Here is a 23,286-nt window from a genome sequence, read left to right as displayed (position 1 = left end):
CCTAAGAAATGATTGGAGGCTCACCTGGCAAACCCGGTAATGTAGAGGAACATAGGCTGTAGGGATGAAGAAGACACACACCACATCAGCCGCACTCTTCTTGCTCCAAACCAATTTTCTCACATTCATTACAATAAAGTAGTAGAACATCCACAAGGCTGTGGGAGCTGCCCCGACAGCAGTTAACACCCTAAAATTTGGAAGAAGGGGGCTTCCCAGGTGGCACAGGTGGTAAAGAATCTGCCTGCCAATGCAGGAGACACAAGATACATGGGTTCTATCTCTGGGTCGGGAAGATCCTCTGGAGCAGGAAATGGCAACCTGCTCTAGTATTCTTGCATGGAAAACTCCATGGACAGAGTAGCCTGGTGGGCTACAGTCATGGAGTTGCAGAGTTGGATGCAACTGAGCACACACAGTTTAGGAAAATAGAGACTTGAAAGGAGGCGTGCCATAGGACATGAAGAAGTTTAAAATTTTTAGTGATAATGGTAATGTTTATTTTTAGTTAATTGTATAAACTATGCATTTATACTGTCTTATAGATGCCAGGAAGTGTTCTCAGCATTTTGTATAAATTAATTTGGAAAGAAAGTGAAAGTCAGTCGTGTCCAACTCTTTGCAACCCCATGGACTATACAGTCCAGAAATTCTCCCGACCAGAGTACTGGAGTGGGTAGCCGTTCCCTTCTCCAGGAGATCTTCCCAGCCCAGGGATCAAATCCAGGTCTCCCACATTGCAGGCAGATTCTTTACCAGCTGAGCCACCAGGGAAGTCCATGAATTAACTTTAATTCCTACAGTAACCCTCTGAAGTAGGTCCTGTTACCATCCCTATTTTACAGAAAGTTTAAATGAATTTCCCAAGTCACAGAACTAGTAGCCAGTGAGTGGCAGGGCTAAAGCCCAGTCCAGAAAGTCAGGCTTCTGACCCCATGCTTCTAACCCCTGGGCTACCACTAGATACTTGAAAAGCAGTGTACTTGGAAGCTGCACAATTCATGCAGCTCAAATGGGGCAGGCCTCTGGCTCCTGCCTTTAGGTGCATCAAACCATGAAGTCAGATCCCAAAGGAACAAAATTCCCTTTCAAAAAAACTTTTACAAGGTAATGTAGATTTTTCCTGGAGGGTGGTGTTTTTAGGGGCAGTGAGGAGGAAACAGCATGCATCATATAGTTAAAGTTATTACTGTAACTCTTCTCTCAGAATCCCTTTCTTTAGATCCTACCCTTCTCTTTAGCCACTAATTTTCATTCTCTCAAACACTTTTCTTTGTCCCCATCTCATTTTCCCTGACCTTTCTTCTCTTCCTTACCCTATCCTTCGTTGTCCTTTAAGGTATGCAGCAGTTTGGCTTAGTGATCAGCTCTGCCATTATACTGTTTGCTTCTCTCTGATTCACATATTAGAGGCCTGATAACTGCCTGAGCCAGAAAAGTTCCTGCCTCCTTTGAAAACTAGGAGGAGAACTACAGATACAACTTAATTTTTTAAACTTCTCTTTTATTGCATGCTTATACCCAGAGGAAAATCCTTAACTCAGAGGTTGTTTTGTCCCTGTTGTGGTAGGTGCCAGCATGAGAAAGGAAGCCAGGCCCTTATAGCATTTACTTGATATTTAGGCTGGGCCAGACTAAGTTATGGATACAGAGAACTCTTTCTTCCTGGAAGCAGTACAGGGTAGTTCCTCTACTAGGGCTTTCCCTGTCTCCAACTTCCTTCTTACTCTCCAGCTATTAGAACTGTGTGATCTGGTAATGTAAATTTACATTAATCAACTCTTCAAGGGATAATTCTAAAAGCAAACTTCTGAATAATAACTATAGAGTAACATTCATTCACCTGCTAGTGGACAAACATAAAATTTTTTGTACTGAAAGGTAGAATAAACCCTATGAAAAAATTCAGAAGATAAGAAAGAGACCATAACATATTAGATGCAAGGATGGATCAACATGCTGTTAAAAAATATTTTCTCCAGTAAATAAAATAAAAGTTGAGAAAAATATCATTTGTACTTTTCAAGCGTGCAGGTTTTAGAAAGAGAAGCAAGATGTGGTACTTAGAGCAAGCAGAATTTAAAAGAGAGTTGGATGGCATATGAGGAAATATTGCTATAAGTCTCAAAATTCACTAGTAGAATTAAAATTTGAATTTCAAAATAGAAATCAGGGAGATTGGCCAAATGGGGAGTATAAGGACCCTGAGCTCATCCCCTCCCCCTAGCACACCAAAATCACAATTATTTGCAGAATAACCATTGATGAAAAAAATACCATAACCTACCAGGAAAGACCTGCTACAGCTAAAGACATAAGGAATGAACCACAACAAGACAGGTAGGAAGGATGGACTTCTGATGTAGTCAAGTCCCATTCCCCCAGGTAGGTGACCCACAGCTGGAGAATAATTACGTTGCAGAGGTTTGTGTAGAGCATTGAGAGTTCTGAGCTCCATGGTGGCCTCTGCAGCCTGGCAGCCCTGCACTGGGAAGATGAGCTGCCAGAGCATTTGACTTGGAAGGCCAGCAGGGCTTAATTTCAGGAGTCCCACAGGACTGAGGGAAATAGAGATTTCTTTCTTACAGGGCATACACAAAGTATCACACACTCCAGGACTCAGGACAAAAGCAGTCATTTGATCGAACCCTGGACCAGACTTATCTGCTGGTGTTGGGGAGTCTCCCAGAGAAGCAAGAGGCAACTTCAGCTCACCCTGGGGATATAGATGCTGTTAGCAACCATTCCTTGGGTGTGCCCTTCTGCCATGTGAACACTGGTAGCAGTGGGCACTGTTGTAGAATCCTTCCTTTTGCTCATTAGCACCAAGACCTGGCCTTAATAAACATGTAGGAGCCAGTGCTGGGACACCTCAGGCTAAACTAACTAGGTAGAGGAACAGCCCCATCCATCAGTAGGCAGGCTACCTAAAGACTTCCTGAGCTGTCAACCACCTTTAGACTTACCCCTGCCCACCAGCGGCCAAGACCCAGCTCCACTGACCAGTGAGAAGACAGCAGTCCCAGGATCCCCTAATCCCTGACCCTGCCCTCCAGGAAGCCTGCTGTGGCCTCTGGACCAGCCTCACCAATCAGGGGTCAGACACCAAATGCATAAAAACCAGACTTCCACAGCCTGTGAATCCAGCCTGCCCAAAGCAGGCCAAACCCTGACTTAAGACCACCTTGACCCTGGCCCTGCCCACACTAAGAGGCAAATACAAGGTTCAGGATACCCTGAACCACAAATGCAACTGTCACCCCCTCCCCCAGTAATCTGACACCAGCTCTGAGATCCCTGGGCCCAGAAACCAGACTCCAGGACCCAGATCTACCTGTCAGTAGTCTGGTACTAACCCAAGGACCTGGCTTCACCCAGTAACAGTCTTGGAGTCTTATGGATCCTGACTCTTCTACCCATGAGCCAGCATAAGTCCTGGGACTCCCGGAGGTTCTCCAGCCCACCAACCTGCAGCCAGCAATCTCTGCACAAGGCAAGGCCTGGTAACCAACTAGACCAGGTGCCAACAAAGTCTTATCACATCACCCAAATAGCCCTCCACAAAAGAGGGACCCATGCAGCCGACATGGGGAAACCCCTGGAACATATAGCTTGGGTGATGAGAGGGTAGTGCACTGTTGAGCTGCATAGAATGTCGCCTGCAGAAGGCCACTTCTCTAAAGTCAGGAAACATAACTAATCCACCAGATAAATAATACATACAGCAGCTTAGGCAAAATGAAATGACAGAGAGACATGTTCCAGTCAAAGGAATAAGAAAAAAACCCAGAAGACAAGTGAAAAGGGTAGTCTTCCCTAGAAAGAGTGAAGGTAGTGATTGTAAAAATGACCAAAAAATATGAGAGAAGAACAGATGCACAGAGCAAAAAACTGTTAAGTTTTTAACGATGAGAAAATATAAAGAACAGCTGCAGATGAAGAATACAACTGAAATGAAAAATACATTAGAAGGAATCATTGAATTAAATGATATTGAATGGGTCAGTGACCTGGAAGACAAAGTAGTGGAAATTACTGATGCTGAACAGAAAAAAGAATGAAATGACGTTTAAGAGGACAACATCAAGCACACTAATATTTGCATTTTAGGAGTCTTAGAAAGAAAGGTGCCAAGAATATCCCTGAAGACTTAATAGCCAGAAACCTCCCTACCCTGGGATAGGGTACAGTCCTTCAAGACCAGGAAGTGCAGAGAGTTCCATATAGAATTAACCCAAAAAGGAACACACCAAGACATATTGTAATCAAAATGTAAAATTTAAAGAGAGAATATTAAAAGTAACAAGACAGAAGGAAAAAATAACATACAAGGGAACTCCCATAAGGCTGTTAGCTGACTTTTAAGCAGAAGCCCTGCAGGCCAGAGGAAGTGCTGTAAGTTTAAAGTGGTGAAAGGAAAATACCTATGAGCATGAGTATGCTACACAGTAGTGCTTGCATTCTTATTTATTGGAGTGAGTAAAAGCTTTGTAGACAAGCAAAAGCTAAGAGTTCACCAGACCAATTTTACAACAAGTGTTAAAGGAACTTCTCTAGGTGAAAACGAAAAGTCTACAACTCTAAAAACATGGAAATTCTGAAATGATAAAGGTAAAGGCAAACATACAATAAAGATAGGAAATCATCCATGCATGAACCGAGTAGAAAGGTTTAAAGACGAAAGTAGTGAAATACCCACAATAAGCAGTTAAAGGGTAAACAAAACAATTAGATGTAAAATGTGATACTGAAAATAGTAATTGAGAGGGGAGGAGAGTATACACTGGGATTATTAAGATGCATTTGAAATTAAGGGATCAACAACTTAAAAACAAGTATGTACATAGAACGTTATATTAAAAACCTCATGACAGCCACAAACCAAAAATCTGTAATAGATATACACAAAAAATAAAAATCCAAATATAACACTAAAGATAGTCACTAAATCACAAGAGAATAAAGGAAGAAGGAAGGGGAAAAAGACTTACAAAAGTAATCCCAAAACAGATAACAAAGTGGCAATAAGAACATACATATCACTAATTACCTTAAATGTAAATGGACTGAATGCTCCAATCAAAAGACACAGAATAGCTGAGTGGATACAAGAACAAGACGTGTGTGTGTGTGTGCATTAAGATATAACAATTATAAATATATCTGTGTGTGTGTGTGTGTGCATTAAGATATAACAATTATAAATATATCTGCACCCAATATAGGAGCAACTAAATATGTATAGTCAAGGCTATGGTTTTTCCATTAGTCATGTATGGATGTGAGAGTTCGACTATAAAGAAAGCTGAATGCTAAAGAATTGATGCTTTTGAACTGTGGTGTTGGAGAAGACTCTTGAGAGTCCCTTGGACTACAAGGAGACCCAACAAGTCCATCCTAAAGGAGATCAGTCCTGGGTGTTCATTGGTAGGTCTGATGTTGAAGTTGAAACTCCAATACTTCGCCCACCTGATACGAAGAACTAACTCATTTGAAAAGACCCTGATGCTGGGAAAGAGTGAGGGCAGGAGGAGAAGAGAATGACAGAGGATGAGATAGTTGGATGGCATCACCGACTCAATGGACATGAGTTTGGGTAAGCTCTGGCAGTTGGTGATGGACAGGGAGGCCTGGTGTGCTGCGCTTCATGGGGTCGCAAAGAGTTGGACACGACTGAGCAACTGAACTGAGTGAAATACATAAATCAGATATTAATGGACAGAAAGGGAGAAATTGACAGTAACACAATAATTGAGAATTTGAACACCTCAGTTACATCAATGGACAGTTCACCTGGACAGAAAATCAATAAGGAAGCACTGGTGGGCTTCCGTCTATGGGGTCGCACAGAGTCGGACACGACTGAAGTGATGCAGCAGCAGCGGCAGCCCTTAAATGACACATTAGACCAAACGGATTTATTTGATTTGGTAAAAGTATTCCATCCGAAAGAAGCAAAATACACATTCTTTTCAAGTCTACAAGAAGCATTCTGGAGGATAGGTAACATACTAGGCTATAAAACAAGTCTTGGTAAAGAAAATTGAAATCATATCAAGCATCTTTTCCAGGCACAATACTGACTAGAAACCAACTGCAAAGGGGGAGAAAAATGGCAAAACCCTCAAAACACATGGAGGGTAAACAATATGTTACTTAACAACAAATGGATCACTGAAGAAATCAAAGAGGAAATGAAGAAGTTACCTAGGGACTAATGAAAATGAAAACATGACAATTCAATACCTTTGTGTATGATAAGTGTGCTAAGTCACTTCAGTCGAGTCTGACTCTGTGACCCTACGGCCTGTAACCCACCAGGCTCCTCTGTCCATGGGATTCTCCGAGCAAGAATAGTGGAATTGGTTGCTGTGCTTTCCTCCAGTGTCTCTTTTGTTTCCTCCACTGGCAGACAGGTTCTTTACCACTACCGCCATCTGGGAAGCCTCCTCAATACCTGTAGTGAAAGTGTTAGTCGCTCAGTCATGTCTGACTCTATGCAACCCCATGGACTGTAGCTTGCCAGGCTTCTTTGTCCATGGAACTTTCCAGGCAAGAATACTGGAATGGGTAGTCATTTCCTTCTCCAGGGATCTTCCTGACTCAGGGATCAAGCCCAGGTTTCCTGCCTTGCAAGCAAATTCTTTACCATCTGAGCCATCATTATCTATGGGACACAGAAAAACAGTTCTAAGAGGGAAGTTTGTACCGACACAAGCTTACTTCAGGAAACAAGATAAATCTCAAACAACCTACCAGTGTGAGTGAAATTGCTCAGTCATGTCCGACTCTTTGCAATCCCATGGACTGTATGTAGCCTACCAGGCTCCTCCATCCATGGAATTTTCCAGGCAAGAGTACTGGAGTGGGTTGCCATTTCCTTCTCCAGGGGATCTTCCCAACCCAGGGATTGAACCCAGGTCTTCCACATTGCAGGCAGACACTTTACTGTCTGAACTACCAAGGAAGCCCACCTTATACCTAAAGGAACTGTAGAAAGAACAGCAAACAAATCCCAAAGTAAGTGGAAGGAAAAAAATCATTAAGACAAGAAGACTAAATGAAATAGAAACTAAATAAAAATAGGAAGGATCAGTTAAACTAAAAGCTGGCTCTTTGAAAAGATAAAATTGTTGTGTCTTTAACCAGATGCATCAAGAAAAAAAGGAGAGGGTCTAGATCAGTAATGTGAGAAGTCAAAAATAAGTGACAACCAACACCACAGAAATACAGAGGATCATGAGAGACCACTACGACAACTACATACCAATAAAGTGAACAAACTGGAAGAAATGGACCAATCCTCAGAATGGTACAGTCTCCCAAGAAATAAAAAATATGAGCGGACCAGTTACCAGTATTAATATTTAATCAGTCCAAGGGAAAAAACCATACACAATTACCTTCCAGGAAACAAGGATCAGATGTCTTCACAGGTAAGTTCTACCAAACATTTGAAGAGTTAACACCTGTCCTTCTGAAGCTATTCCAAAAGATTGCAGAGAAAGAACACTTCCAGAATCATTTGGTGAGGCCAGCACCACCTGATAGCAAAACTAGACTAAGATATCACAGAAGAAGAAAATGACAGTCCAATATTAGTGATGAACATAGGTGCAGAAATTGTCAACAAAATCTTCAATTGAATCCAAAGCACATTTAAAGGATCCTACATCATGATCACATAGGACCTATCATTGGTAATTTTCAGTATCCATAAATCAGTCAGTGTGATACATCACATTAACAGCATGAAAATTTTTAAAAAAAATGTGGTCATCTCAGTAGATACAGAAAATGCTTTTGACAAAATTCAACATCTGTTTATGATTTTAAAAAAACCTCCAGAAAGTGCACACTGAGGGAGCATACCTCAACATAATAAAGGCCATACATGATCGAAAAAAGGAATCAAGATTGGAAAGGAGGAAGTAAAGCTGTCACTGTTTGCAAATGACATAGTTCTCTACATAGAAAATCCTGCAGATGCTACCAGAAATCTACTAGAGCTCATCAGTGAAGTTGGTGAAGTTGCAGGATACAAAATTAATATACAGAAATCTGTTGCATTTCCATACACTAACAGTTAACTATCACAAAGAGAAATTAAGGAAACAATCCCATTTACCATCTCATCAAAAAGAATAAAATACTTAGGAATAAATGTACCTCAAGAGATAAAGAACTCAGGAAACAGTAAGACACTGATGAAGCAAATTAAATACAACACAAATGGAAAAGTATACTATGTTCTTGGATTGGAAGAGCTAATATTGTTAAAATGACTATACTTATCCAAGGCAATATACAGATTTAGTGTAATCCTTGTCAGAATACCAGTGTCTTTCACAGAAGTAGAACAAATAATTCTAAAATTTGTATGAAAATACAAAATACCCTAAATAGCCAAAACGGTCTTGAGAAAGAGAGCTGGAAGGATCATAGTCCCTGACTTCAGACTGTACTAAAAAACTACAGTAGTAATAGCAGTATGTCTTAATACTGACACACAGATACACATAGATCAGTGAAACAATAGAGAACTCAGCATTAAATCCATGCACTTAAGGTCAGTTAATCTACAACAAAAGAGGCAAGAATATACAATGGAGAAAGGACAGTCTCTTCAGTAGATAATAGGGAAAACTGGACAGTTGTGTGCAAAAGAATGAAATTAGAACATTCTCTAACACCATATACAAAAATAAAGTGGATAAAGACCTAAGTGTGAGACTGGAAACAGTAAAACTAGAGGAAAACCTAGGCAGAACATTCTGACGTCAATTGTGGCAATTTTGGATCTGCCTCCTAAAGCAAGGGAAATGAAAGCAAAAATAGACAAATTGGGCCTAATTAAAATTAAAATCTTTTGCACAGCAAAGGAAACCATCAACGAAATAAAGACAGCCTTGTGAATGGGACAAGATACTTGACAGATAATATGATTGATGAGTTAATATCCAAAATATGTAAACAGCTCATAGAACTCCACGTCAAAGAAAAAAATCCAAAAATGGGTAGAAGACCTAAAGAGACATTTAACCAAAGAAGACACACAGATGGCCAACAAGCATGTGAAAAGGTGCTCAACATCACTGATCACCAGGGAAATGCAAATCAAAACCATAATGAGATTTCATCTATTTGTCAGCATGACATCAAAAAGAACACAAACGTTGGTGAGGATGTAGAGAAATGGGAACACATCATACACTGTTGGTAGGAATATAAATTGGTGCAGTCACTGTGGAAAACAGTATGGAGTTTCCTCAAAAAGCTGAAAATACAACTACCATATAACCCAGCAGTTCCACTCCTAGGAATATATATAAACACAAAACCACTAGGAATATATATATATTTATATATATATAAACGCAAAACCACTAACAATACAGTATGGAGGTTTTATATATATGTAAACACAAAACCACTAACTCAGTATAGTATGGAGGTTCCTCAAAAAGCTAAAAATATAACTACCATATAAGCCAGCAGTTCCACTCCTAGGAATATATATATATTTATATATAAACCACTAACTCAATACATACACCCCAATGTTCATAGCAACATTATTTACTGTTGTCAATATACATGTGCTAAGTGACTTCAGTCGTGTCTCTTTGTGATCCTGTGGACAGTAGCCCACCAGGCTCCTCTGTCCATGGGGATTCTCCAGGCAACAATACTGGAGTGGGTTGCCATGCCCTCCTCCAGGGAATCTTCCCAACCCAGAGATAGAACCTGCAACTCTTATGTCTCCTCCACTGGCAGTCAGGTTCTTTACCACCTGGGAAGCCTATTGTCAATATACGGAAGCCACCTAAGTGTTGATCAGTAGATGAATGGAAAGAAGATACAGTATATGTATGTATGTGTGTATATATACAGTGGAATACAGTATAACCATAAAAATGAAAATTTGCAACAACATGGGTGCACTTGGGAGGGTATTATAATAAGTGAAGTAAGTCAAAGACAGGCACTTATGATATCACTTATATGTGCAATCTGAAAAATATAAAACACTACTATGAATAAAATGGAAAAGAAACAGACCCACCGATACAGAGAACTAACCAGTGGGAACAGGGAAGTAGGGGAAGGCAGTATAGGGGTAGGGGAATGAGAGGTACAAACTATTATGTTTAAGATAAGCTACAACACAGGGAATATAGCCAGTATTTTATAACCATAAATGCAGTATAACCCTTAAAATTGTGACTCACTGTATTGTAAGTTATATAATTTTGTATATCAACTGTACTTCAATATCAAATAAATTTAAAAAATGGAAATCAAGTTCAGTACCTCAAAAATCTTAATTAGTTGACACACTTGTAAAACTGTTGCACATTACAGAGAAAGGAGCCAAATAGGTTAAATCAATGAGGAAGAAGATAATAAAATGGAGGATAGAGAGTGGAAATTGGTGATATCAAAAGTGAAGGTTATGTAATAGTCTGTGTTGTCCTCCCCACCTCGCAGAGTCATAAGCAACCAGACATTTACCAACTGCCACCTCCATAGTAGAAAAAACAAGGAACAAAGTGAGTGGGTGGAGTTTCTCTATGGAAACTGGAAAACAAAGGTAACGCATTGGGTAGTGTAGCTTTTGATGCCTGAGAGTAAAGCTCTCTACATTTTGGTATTTAGAATATGAGGGAGTAGAGATCCTATAACTGCCTCTTACATATCTACTCTGCTATAACACTTACTGGTACTTGACAAGCTCTGCTAAGAGCAGAAAGCTTCCCATCAGCATTTTTTTAAAAATATAAACAGGAAGTGAAAGCTCACCACACATTGGATTAAATCACCTGTAATTTGAAAGAAAAAATCAAGATTTAAAAAAAATTCTGAATATGACACAAAGATAAGATATAGGAGGAAATTTAAAATATAAAACTCTCTTTAGGATGCCTGGAGAAACGTAAGATTTGATGACCGTAGAACACGAGTTATTTTGTGATAAATGAATATAAGGAAAATATGAGCTTTGGGAAGTTATAAGTAATGAAATTAACAGAGAAATTGGGAGGGTAAAGTTAGGAAAATCTCAAAACTAAAAAGTTTAGAAATAAAAGAGAAAATAGAAAAAACTTGAAAATCTTAGAGAACTTATCCATGAGGTTTGATATCTGTTAAGTAGGAGGTCTAGAAGGATAGGACAGAGATACCAGAAGTAAAAATAGAAGTAAACATTTACTTCTATTTACTTAAAAATAGAAGTAAACATTTCCAGTGATAACAAGAAATAAAAGCTTTTAAATCGCTTAGCAAACATCAGTGAGATTTAAAAAAAAGCTTAAATCTGTCTGTGCTTTTTTTAAACAATAAGAATTAAAGAATATCATAAAAAGCTTCCAGGCAGGAAAAAATAAGTCTTGTACAATAAGACAACAGAAATTTTATTTCTTTCCTTCCCCAACCAAAATAAACAAACATTAAACTAACATTAAACATGATAAAAATGGTTTTCAAGACACTAGACGTTAGGCAAGGAGGTGATTCTCTTGAGAGAGAGAAATAGACAAGATGAACCCCAGGATTGTCCTAGCTTACTACAGTTGACCTTCAAAAAAACAGGAGTTTGAACTGCATAGGTTTACTTACACAGAGATTTTTTTTTTCCAATGGTAAATACTGTAATACTACGTGATCCACAGTGGGGTGAATCCACCGAAACAGAACCAGGAATGCAGAATTGCTTTTATAGAGGGCTTTATACATGGCTTTTCATCTGCAGAGAGCATCAATTCTCCCATGTTAGCCTTAACACCCATGTCACTCAAGGATCAACTATACTTCGAGAAAATTTCCAGGCTGTGGCACAGAAAGGGGGTACCCAGGTAGATCCCAGTGTACTTCCTGAGCTGAGTAGATGCTGCTAAGATTCTGATGAGACCAAAGCATCTACAGTACTAAAGAGGAAAGATTTCCCCTAAAACAGAACTCCCAAGATCTGCGAAGATTCCTCTTTCCTCCTTCTCTGACATCCCAAGTATTCAACAGAGTATTGATGTATGTGCTCTTGTGTGATTTAACTACTGAAGGTGGAGGAAGAAAAAAACAGGTAAAATTATTCCAGAAAAGTTCCTGATGCATGCTCAGAGCTGGGAATAGTATCTGTTGCCACTGATTAGACTCAAAAAGTGCCTAATTCATAAGGGGCATTGGATAAAGTCGTCAGGAGGGTTTTGTCTCAGTAGTGGGGAATAATCAGCCCTAGTATGAGCACTGCTGTGGACCCTCCTAACAATTTATAAAAGTAAGACCTGAAAGGATCAAACTGTTTTCAAGTAACTGCATTCCAGAATAAAGCACAAGAATATTTATAGGAATGTGAAAATACCTGGCATCCAATAAGATAAAATTCACAGTGTCTGGCATCCAAAGATTATCAGTTTACAGGTAAGTGGGAATATATGACTGATAATAAGGTAATCAGTCAATCAAAATTGACCTGAAATAGAAACGTTTGAATTAGCAGACAAGGACATGAAACAGTTATTCTCATAGTATTCCATATGCTCTAGAAGCTAGAGGAAAGATTGAATGTGTTAAACAAATAGAAAATATAAAAAGGATCCAGATAGAACTTCTAGAAATGAAAATTGCAATATCTAAGATGAAAAATATACTAGATGGCAGTAACATTAATTTAGACCCTGCCAAAGAAGATTGATGATTTTGAAGCCATAGCAGTAGAAACCATCCAAGGTGAATGAAGCACAGAGAGACTAAAGAATCCAAAAGAAAGGAAAGAGCATCAGTTCAGTTCAGTGGCTCAGTCGTGTCCGACTCTGCGACCCCATGAACTGCAGCATGCCAGGCCTCCCTGTCCATCACCAATTCCCGGAGTTTACCCAAACTCATGGTTATCTGGGTCATGAAGATCTTTTTTGTGTATTTCTTCTGTATATTCTTGCCACCTCTTCTTAAGATCTTCTGCTTCTGTTAGGTTCATACCATTTCTGTCCTTTATTGAGCCCATCTTTGCATCAAATGTTCCCTTGGTACCTCTAATTTTCTTGAGGAGATCTCTAGTCTTTCCCATTCTATTGTTTTCCTCAATTTCTTTGCATTGATCACCGAGGAAGGCTTTCTTATCTCTCCTTGCTATTCTTTGAAACTCTGCATTCAAATGGGTATATTCTCCTTTGCTTTTTGCTTCTCTTCTTTCCACATACCTGAATGGTCTAGTGGTTTTCCCCACTTTCTTCAATTTAAGTCTGAATTTGGCAATAAGGAGTTCATGATCTGAGCCACAGTCAGCTCTTGGTCTTGTTTCTGCTGACTGGAAAGAGCATCAGTGATTGCCAAATCAGTTATAGGACAGAATAAAGACATTTTAAAACTCAAAATTTTTTTTCCTTCCATTAATCTTTTCTTAGAAAACTGTTGAAGGTTGTGCTCTAACAAACAAGGAAGTCAGCCAAGGAAGAGGAGACAAATTAAGCCATGGGATCAAATCCATCATGTGAGAGCTTCAGAATGAAGCTGGAAGAAAAAGATAGATTATCGGATATCATTAAACCAGTGGTTCTCAATTGGAATGATTTTGCTGTCCCATCCTTCTCCTTCCCTCAATATTTGGACATGCTTTTGATTTGCCTAGACAGGGAGGGTCATTGTTATAGCCATCCAGTGAGTAAGAGACCAATGATGTTGCACAAGACAATGCAAGGGCATCCCCTCATATCAAAGAAATAACTGGCCCCCATATTATAGTAGTGTTGCTATTGAGAAACTCTAATGTAAGGAGATTAACTGTGAGCAAATTAAGTGGGGAAGGTAGAAAAAAGTTTAGGATTGATTGTTTTTTAAATAATATAAGTAAAAAAGAAGCTGTTGGTAGCTTTTGGAAAAACAAAATTTGTTTAAGAAAGTAAATAGGCGTATGGTATGCACTAGGCGTGCATTAAATTTTATATATATAACATATATATCTTTAATATTATAAATAATAACTACTAGTAGAGACAAAAAAGTCATATCATGGTATTAGGTTAAGTTATGTGTGTGAGAAAAAGTGAGAATGAGGATAAGTATAGCAAAGCTACATCTTTGTCATAAGTCAGTATTTAATTTCTGAATTGATAAATGGAAAAATAGTGGTAGAAACTTATATCAAAATATGTAAGTAATTACCAAAAAGAAAACATTAAGACTTCAAAATGGTTGCCTCTGAGGATTGAGACAAGTGGCAGTTTATGAAAGACTGAAGTAGGGATTAAAATCTTCATTACAGGCCTTTAGTACTAGTATTTGATTTTTTTAAACTATAAGAATATATTATTCTAATTAAAATTTTATTTTAAATAAATTCAAAATATATTTGTGTGTATATCTATATAAATTTGTATATGCCCATCAGTGTTGATATGCAAAAGATATACTAAAGTCTCTGAATCTGAAAAGATAGTTTCCTTCAATGGGACACATTTATCAAGTATGTATGCTGCTGCTGCTAAGTTGCTTCAGTTGTGTCCGACTCTGTGCGACCCCATAGACGGCCACCCACCAGGCTCCCCCATCCCTGGGATTCTCCAGGCAAGAACACTGGAGTGGGTTGCCATTTCCTTCTCGAGTGCATGAAAGTGAAAAGTAAAAGTGAAGTCGCTCGGTCGTATCCGACTCTTCACGACCCCATGGACTGCAGCCTACCAGGCTCTTCCCTCCATGGGATTTTCCAGGCAAGAGTACTGGAGTCAGGGTTCCATTGCCTTCTCCGTCTTTTAAGCATAACAGACTTTTAAATAACAATTTTCTAACGTTTATCTAATTGACACACCAATTATCCAAATCAGTTAGTACCAACATATTAGATGTAACACACAAAAAGGTTCTGATAATTGATAAAGTTTTGATATATTATTCACCAAGATAACCATTTCTAAATGTCAGAAAATAATTCTGATTGTCCTAATGATACTGACTCAGTTATTTCAGTGTTTTCCCCCTTGTATTACAGTTGCAAGACGTGAGTTTGAATCTATGGAATGTCTACAGCAAGATGGATCCTGTGTCCCTGGAGAGTTTGCTTTCCGAGGTAAAGAGCCACACTGTATTTAACATACAAATATTATAACCAGCTCAGTTAACTACTAATGATATTTAACTTGTAGAAATGCAGGATATATTTTAGCTTGCTTTTAGTTAAAGAATTGAGGCTGACGGGTTGGCCCTCCTTAGGGTTTTCAGGAAACATGGAAGCAGCTGCGATAGTTGGAGTCTGAACCCTGTTATGATGGTTTCCAGGTGCCCTGTGAGAGAAAAGGGGAGGAGTTGAAGTCTATTCTTTACTGGTTTGCCACCTGGTCAGGTCCTCAGCGTGAACGTTTCCTTCAGAACCTGGTAGCTAAGGCAGTACCAGGAAAATTACACCATAGCTGGAAAGTCTGGAGCAGCTTAGTGTGTCTGGAGCAAACTGACCACCTTGTATCTTTGAATGCCAGTTACGTCTTTGGAATCAGTGGTTTCGAGGTTGGGCTGAGCAGGAACGCAATGAATTTGTCAGGCAGCTGGAGGTCAGTGAGCCAGACTTTGTGGCAAAGTTTTATCAAGCTGTGGCTGCTACAGCTGGTCAAGAATGACATTAAAAATCAAAGAAAAAAAAAATCGAAGAAGATAGGCAGAGCTAATGCAACCATGGCCACAACTTTACAGTGAGAACTTCAAATGTATCACTCAGAGATCTGGAGAAGGTGTCCCAATCAGCTGACTGAAACTACCTGACAAGTACAGGCCTGGTGATTTCAACAGCCTGTCAACTGGACTCCTGCTGTAAGTGTTTTCCATCTGAGCAAATCCAGATCAGCAGCCTGCTTCCTAGCCTACTTCAAGAATTTAAAGACTTCCTTTGCAACTGTAACTGAATCTGTACATTATAACCCAAATCAGCCTGGCTTGTAGGGTATCAGGTAGAGCATTTGTACAAGGTCATGACCTAGCTGGATTTGAATGGCCAGTCTCACTATCATTACCAAATTCTGGCATAATTTTGTAACATCCCCACTACTAGCTTTCCTCTTGATGATTTAGTAAAATTATGGAAAAATCAGGAGACAGAGATGTTTGTTCCTTCACCCTGATGTTTGTTTGAATCCAAATAGCAGTGGTGTTTCTTCTGAAGTATATGTGGCATCTTTTGAACTGGTAGCAGATGTTCCTATCTTATAAGTTTGCTTTACAACAATATGAAAACAAGTAACATTCTTTATAGGCTGAAGGATTTATTTTTTTATATCAAAATAAAGAACGAATTTTCAGGAAAAAAAAAAAAGAGAATTGAGCAGTTTCTTCCTTGATTGTTACCTTGAACTCCTTGGGAATGAAAGAGGACCTGGAAAAGAGATACTGCCTCTTTCACTCTGAGAAATCACCTAAGATGAAACCAAGGCTCCCTGCCTTGTCAAGGTTTAGGTTTTCACCTGAAGACATTCTTTCTGTTGGGCTGGACTTTAGAAAAACAGTCCAGAGGATGCCTTCTCTGAATGAAAAGATCTAATGAAAAGATTAAGAAGTTAGGATATGTCTTAAAGGGATTAAGTATTAGGGGTTGGCAACATTTTTCTGCTAAGAGGTGGATAATAGCATTTTAGACCTTGTGAGCCCTGTGTCTTTGAACTCTTTGACAATACCATTGTAGGCAATGCTTTAATGAATGGTTATGTCTATATTCCAAGGAAACTTTACTTACAAAAATAAATGGCCTGCCAACAGGCTGTAATTTGCTGACTCCTAGATTAAAGGATCAGGCATTAATTTTTCATCTGAACTTTGCAGAAAAAAATTCACAATGGGCAGAACAATTTGTAACAAGGAGCAACAAATAAAACTAAGATATAGGTTCTTTGTTTAAACAGCTCAGTAGTATCTCTCACCAGTCATGGATGGATATCCATAGAAAAAGAATATCTGATATATAGCCTTTTAATGATATTAACTGTCAAAGTAAGACCCCACATAATTCCAAAGACAAAAACAATTCCAAAAATGAAAACTACACATCAGTTTCACTTACAAATATCAATGCCTATATTTTAAGTAAAATGTCAGCAAATAGTATCATACTAAAAGAACTAAAAAACATTCCATCATGAAGTAGGGTATATTAAGCGTTTAATATTTAGTTTAATACCAGAAAATCTGTTAATGTAATCACTGTACTAATTTTTCTCCTTGGAACCATTTATGATGATTCCATAGACGCCAAAAAGACATTGGATAAAGTTGAATATCCATTCTGTTTAAACAATTCTAATAACATAGGAATATAAGAGAAAAATAAAATGTGAACTTTTTGTTCTCTAAAAAGACCTAATCATCATCATCATCATCAGTCCATGGTGTGGCTAATTATGGGAAAAAGTGAAAGTGAAAAAATTTATAACATTAAAAGTGTAAGAATGATGGGATTTACCTAGTCGTTCAGTGACTAGGACTCTACACTTCTACTGCTTGGGGCCCGAGTTCAGTTCTTGGTCAGGGAAATAGATCCCATGAGCCAAAAAAAAAAAAGAAGAAGAAGAAAAAAAACACTAAGAATGATAAAGAAAATGTAAGAACTGACAACTAAGAGTGATAAGTAATTTAGGAATTTCTGCAAAGTATCTGGGAGCCATGCCCCACTTGTATTCAGTGCCCTAAATAGGAGGGTACTGCAGGTCACACATGGAGACTAGACATAGCATTGTAGTTTTGAGAACACTGCAATCATTTCCATAGTCAGTGGAATAGGACCACTCAGGAGAACATCTTTAATTACACCTAGAACAGCAGTGACGTCATGCAACTAAAGAAGCAACTGCGGTAATCATCATGAACTGTAGACCAAGCCCTTTCATGGTTCTCTAACTTCCAATGAGCTTCATATTCTTAGATGGTATCTTGAAAAAGTGAAAGGAAACCCTTTTAATGTCTGAGGGTGGACTTCCCATCTAAGAGGAAGAGTGAGGGCTCAGAGCCAGATGTAGTTTTATTTAGAAAAAATAAAGTAAGATGGTATTTCTTTTACCACAATATGATTGAGTGCATTTATACCCACTACATTATGGAGAGCTCTTACCAATTGGTAAGAAAAATACAATGGTGGGGAACTGGAAGACAACCAGAATTGGCTGTTCATAAAATAAGAAATAAAAATGACCATGATTTTTCCCTTCAAGTTAGGGATATAGTAAATGAAAGGAAACCATTCTTCTCATCCTAACAACCAAACAATCAGAATATGTAGCAAAATAGTAGTTTAAAATCAATTAGAGAGCTAAAGATGCAAAGAAACCTCAAAGAACTCTGTTTCTGAAAAATAGGGCCCTTCATAGAATGTTGTTCTCATTTTTGATGGAACAGCATGAGGAAGAGAAATTTATCATATACAGGGATCAGTAAAAATCAGTTGACCTTTTAAAGACCTTTTAATGGCTATATGTGAGTGAGTCAGCACTTACCCCTCAACTCCATACCATAGGTCTTCACAAGTGTTCAGGTTAGTCCACCCATCTTGCCTGAAGCACTTGATACTCAACTATAACCTGGATCAGAGACGAGAACTGAGAGCAACCCTTTGGCAACATTTCAGGTCTTCACAAGGTATAAGCAGCTGCCCTTTTAAGGCTAGGGACAGGCAGCAAGACAAAGATCTCTCTACATACACAGAACCAAGAGACTGGAGAGCAAAGAGAACTTCTTAGCCATTCAAAAAGCTGATAGCCAGCTTATAAAGCAGGGAGAGTTTATCCGTAATTCCTAAAGCTGATAGTTTAGCTGTGAAATGAAAAGAGATTTCCAGAAGATTGTCTGAGCGAAATCACTATCAACGTTCACAGCCTACCCTTAAAATATTTTAATTTAAACCAGACTACAAATGTTACAAGATCCAGACCCTGATCAATTACAGATGAGATTAACTTAGTTCCCTGCTTTAGTGGTCTCATGAAAGCGAGGGATCTAGTGGCTCTTTCTTAGAGGTGAGTGGTATTTACGTCAGTTTTTACTGTTCATTTATACAAAACGTCTGGCATATGATTTTTTTTTAATTATAAGACAAGAAGAAGCAAGAAAATTTGATATGTGGTCCAGAAAGGAAATAGTCAATAGGAGTAGACCCAGATGTTAGAAGTGACCAATGGGCAGTTTAAATGATTGATGAAAGTGCTAAAGAATCTGGAAGAAAATGGGGCAACATATATGAAGAGATGAGGAATTTTAACAGAGACCTGACAGCTATAAAAAGAACCAAATGAAAATGCTAGAAATGAAAATATAGGGTATAAAAATGGGGGATTTATTAAATTGGCTAATTTATTAAATTAGACACCAATGAAGAAAAGTTCAGTGAACTTGAAGGTAAGTAAATAGAAAGTTTCTAAACTGAAGGCAGAGAAAAAGAACAAAAAGGGTAGAGCACAGTATCCAGTATCTGCCAAACAGTGTCAAATGGTCTACACAGTAAAACATTGAAGTCCAAGTATAATTGGAGTCCCAGAAGGGAGAGTAGAGAGAAAATGGGGCAATAAATTTAAGTTGATAATGTACAAAAACTTTCTAAATTGATGAAATACATCAATCCACAAATTCAGGAGCTTCAGTAAACCCTTAGTTTGATGAAATAAATATGTACGAAAATTTACTATAAACTTGTAAAGGGATCTCTGAGGTAAATCTACATGTGTTAATAAAATTCAAATCCAACAACCAAAAGAAGTTAAAATGCAATTTCAGTCCTGACTTGTGCTGATAAAAAATTATTGAAAGAGGGAGCCAATCCATACCCATATTACCTCTTCTTTTTAAAAATTTATCTATTTTTGGCTGTACTGGGTCTTCGTTGCTGTTTGCAGGCTTTCTCTAATTGCTACAAGCAATTACTCTCCAGTTGCAGTGTGCAGGCTTATTGTGGTGGCTTCTCCGGGCTTAGTAGTTGGAGCATGCAGTCTTAGCAACTGCAGCTTGTGGGCTCTAGAGCAGGCTCAGCAGTTGTGCACGGGCTCAACTGTAGTTGTCCTACAGTATGTGGGATCCTCCCAGACCGGCAATCAATCTGTGTCCCCTTCATTGGCAGGTAGATTCCTGACCAGTGGACCACCAGAGAAGTCCCCATATTTCCTCTTAAAATCTACTTTTTTTTACTTCTCTCTTCTCTTGCTCAGTTGCTCCATAGCCTCCAAAGTTCTCTTTAAAAACCCTTTTCTCGAGTCTGCCCTATCGGATGTAAGTGCAGCTTCGGCCGACCCCACCCCACGACGGGTGGAAGGACGACCCCGCGGCCCCCGCCCACCTCCGGCGCCTGACGGGGCTCGGTGGCTGGGCCGCGGGGCCCTCCACTGCCTCAGCCTTGGCCTTGCCCTCGGTGCTCCCCCTAGCCTGGGGCGAGCCGCACTCGAAGAGACCTGGGCAAAGTGGTCTACGAAAACCAGATGATGGAGCAATTGGGATTGCGATTAGGGATGTGGTACTGGAAAGATGAAACCAAAACACTTGAATTCAGAAGTCCTTTTATACATTCTGTAGGTACGTAGCCTGGATTGTCTTCCAACGTCAACACTTCACAGAGATTGAGGAAGAAATAGGAAGGCTCTTTCGTTCCAACATGTTCAACATTCCTCGAAGGAAGTGTGAAGATGAAGTGTCAGGAGGGGAAAAGAAGCGCATGACTTTTGTACAATTCAGGAGAATGATGGCAAAACGCCCAGCGATTAAAAAAGCCATTAACATGCGTTCTCCAGTCATGTCCACTCTGCTGCCCTCTCTCAGAGAAAAAGCTCAGAATGTCTCTGAGAAAAAGTACCGTCAAATAGGCACGAAATTCCCAGCCCAGGTGCACAAGCCCAAGGAAACTCTGGACTCTTTGCACATGCCAATAGTTGGCATCTTGGGGGAGCCTCGATGTCAGTTCAACCCCCATTCCCTTATCTCCCTTGATCCAGAAGAAAGCATGAAGTCTGGGAGACCGTCTTCCCTGATAGAAAGAAATAACATGAGGATTCAGGATACACTGGACTTAGTCATGAGAACACTGTCCTCTCAAACAACATTCCCTAAATAATCTATACATTCCACTTCTGTAGTTAATTCCTATATTTGAAGTAAACTACTTTGACTTAATCACTTTAATAAAAAAAAAAAAACCCTTTTCTCTTCACTATCCAAAAACACTTTTTGTTCACATGTGTTTTCTCTTTGCTAAGACTGGTAACCTTACAGTCAGAATTAGCATATAGGCCTTAAATTTCACTGGCCAGTCTTTGCTGGCAGCTCTTTGATGGCCAGACTGCCTACAGCTACGTGCTTCTTGGTCAGATCCTGCAAAGAGAAAATGCAGACTGCCCTGAGATTTGATTTAGAAAGATGTTCAAAATACGTTTGGGGAGAAAAGTTAAAAAGTAGAGTATATTTCCATCTTTGTAAAGTAATTTGTATTTGTGTGTCTTAGAAATTTCAGGTGGTAGTCTTACTGGTTGTTATTTTTATACTGGTTATATATTTTTAAAATATTATTATTTTACTTATTTTTGTTTTCTTACATTTATTATATAATGTAATTCTTAAAAATACTTTTAAATATTGAAATTAAACTTCTTTTCCCCCTTTAAGTCATTAGAGCAGACACTGCTGAATGCCAACCTGGGGCCAAGAGTCCTGTCTGAACTTCAGGATCCTTCCCTAATGGGCAAGGGTCAAGGCACACTGACATGTTTCTTGAGTTTTGCAGACTTTGCTGCTTATCTGACCTTAATATCTATTTGGGCCTGTCTTCTGAATTTGGCCTTGAGTATGAGCAGATAGACTTTCCCTTCTTCATCATCAGATCTAACAAACCAATTCTACCTCCATACACAGAATCCATTTCCACAAATGCAAGTGGAAAAATTTTGAGAATAATGTGTCTGGTGGAAACCATACAGGCTCTAGGTATCTCTCACCTAGATATATTTTCACTTATGCTGGTTGTTAGTATTGCATCCTCAGGTCACTTTACTATTTAGTACCTCAGTCTTCTCATATATAAAATGGGGATAGAGTAGTACACAAGGGTATTCCGTTCAGTTCAGTCACTCAGTAATTTCCGACTCATTGCGACCCCGTGAACCGCAGCACACCAGGCCTCCCTGTCCATCACCAACTCCCAAAGTCCACCCACACCCATGTCCATCGAGTCGGTGATCCATCCAGCCATCTCATCCTCTGTCATCCCCTTCTCCTCCTCCCCTCAATCTTTCCCAGCATCAGGGTCTTTTCCAATGAGTCAGCTCTTCGCATGAGGTGGCCAAAGTATTGAAGTTTCAGCTTCAACATCAGTCCTTCTAGTAAACACCCAGGACTGATCTCCTTTAGGATGGACTGGTTGGATCTCCTTGCAGTCCAAGGGACTCTCAAGAGTCTTCTCCAACACCACAGTTCAAAAGCATCAATTCTTCGGCGATCAGCTTTCTTCACAGTCCAACTCTCACATCTATACATGACCACTGGAAAAACCACAGCCTTGACTAGACAGACCTTGGTTGGCAAAGTAATGTCTCTGCTTTTTAATATGCTATCTAGGTTGGTCATAACTTTCCTTCCAAGGAGTAAGCGTCTTTTAATTTCCTGGCTGCAATCAGCATCTGCAGTGATTTTGGAGCCCCCCAAAATAAAATCTGGCTCTGTTTCCACATCTATTTGCCATGAAGTGATGGGACCAGATGCCATGATCTTAGTTTTCTGAATGTTGAGTTTTAAGCCAACTTTTTCACTCTCTTTCACTTTCATCAGGAAGTTCTTTAGTAAGTTCTTCGCTTTCTGCCATAAGGGTGGTGTCATCTGCATATCTGAGGTTATTGATATTTCTCCCAGCAATCTTGATTCTAGCTTGTGTTTCATCCAGTACAGCATTTCACATGATATACTCTGCATATAAGTTAAATAAGCAGGGTGACAATATACAGGCTTGACATACTCCTTTCCTAATTTGGCACCAGTCTGTTGTTCCATGTCCAGTTCTACTGTTACTTCTTCACCTGCATTCAGATTTCTCAGGAGGCAGGTCAGGTGGTCTGGTATTCCCATCTCTTTCAGAATTTTCCAGTTTGTTGTGATCCACAGAGTCAAAGGCTTTGGCATAGTCAATAAAGCAGAAATGGATGTTTTTCTGGAGCTCTCTTGCTTTTTCGATGATCCAACGGATGTTGACAATTTGATTTCTGGTTCCTCTGCCTTTTCTAAAACCAGCTAGACCATCTGGAAGTTCACGGTTCACATATTGCTGAAGCCTGGCTTGGAGAATTTTGGGCATCACTT

At 39.2% G+C, this 23,286-nt stretch overlaps 1 protein-coding gene across 2 annotated transcripts in view; it reads left to right on the top strand.

The window, feature by feature from the left end:
- Positions 1 to 23,286, top strand: part of DNAAF9 (dynein axonemal assembly factor 9) — a 172,357-nt gene that overhangs the window by 37,275 nt on the left and 111,796 nt on the right. For both annotated transcript variants that reach the window (XM_055432434.2, XM_055432427.2), the window contains exon 7: positions 14,981 to 15,058. In XM_055432434.2, coding sequence (XP_055288409.1) covers positions 14,981 to 15,058 — 78 coding nt within the window. The remainder of the gene's footprint in view (positions 1 to 14,980; positions 15,059 to 23,286) is intronic.

This window comes from Moschus berezovskii, chromosome 15 (genome assembly GCF_049115385.1).
Source record: "Moschus berezovskii isolate FMDL1 chromosome 15, NW_MosBer_1.0, whole genome shotgun sequence".
Lineage (NCBI taxonomy): Eukaryota > Metazoa > Chordata > Mammalia > Artiodactyla > Moschidae > Moschus > Moschus berezovskii.
Note: the sequence above shows the minus strand (reverse complement) of the source record. Positions and strands in the feature narration are given on the sequence as shown.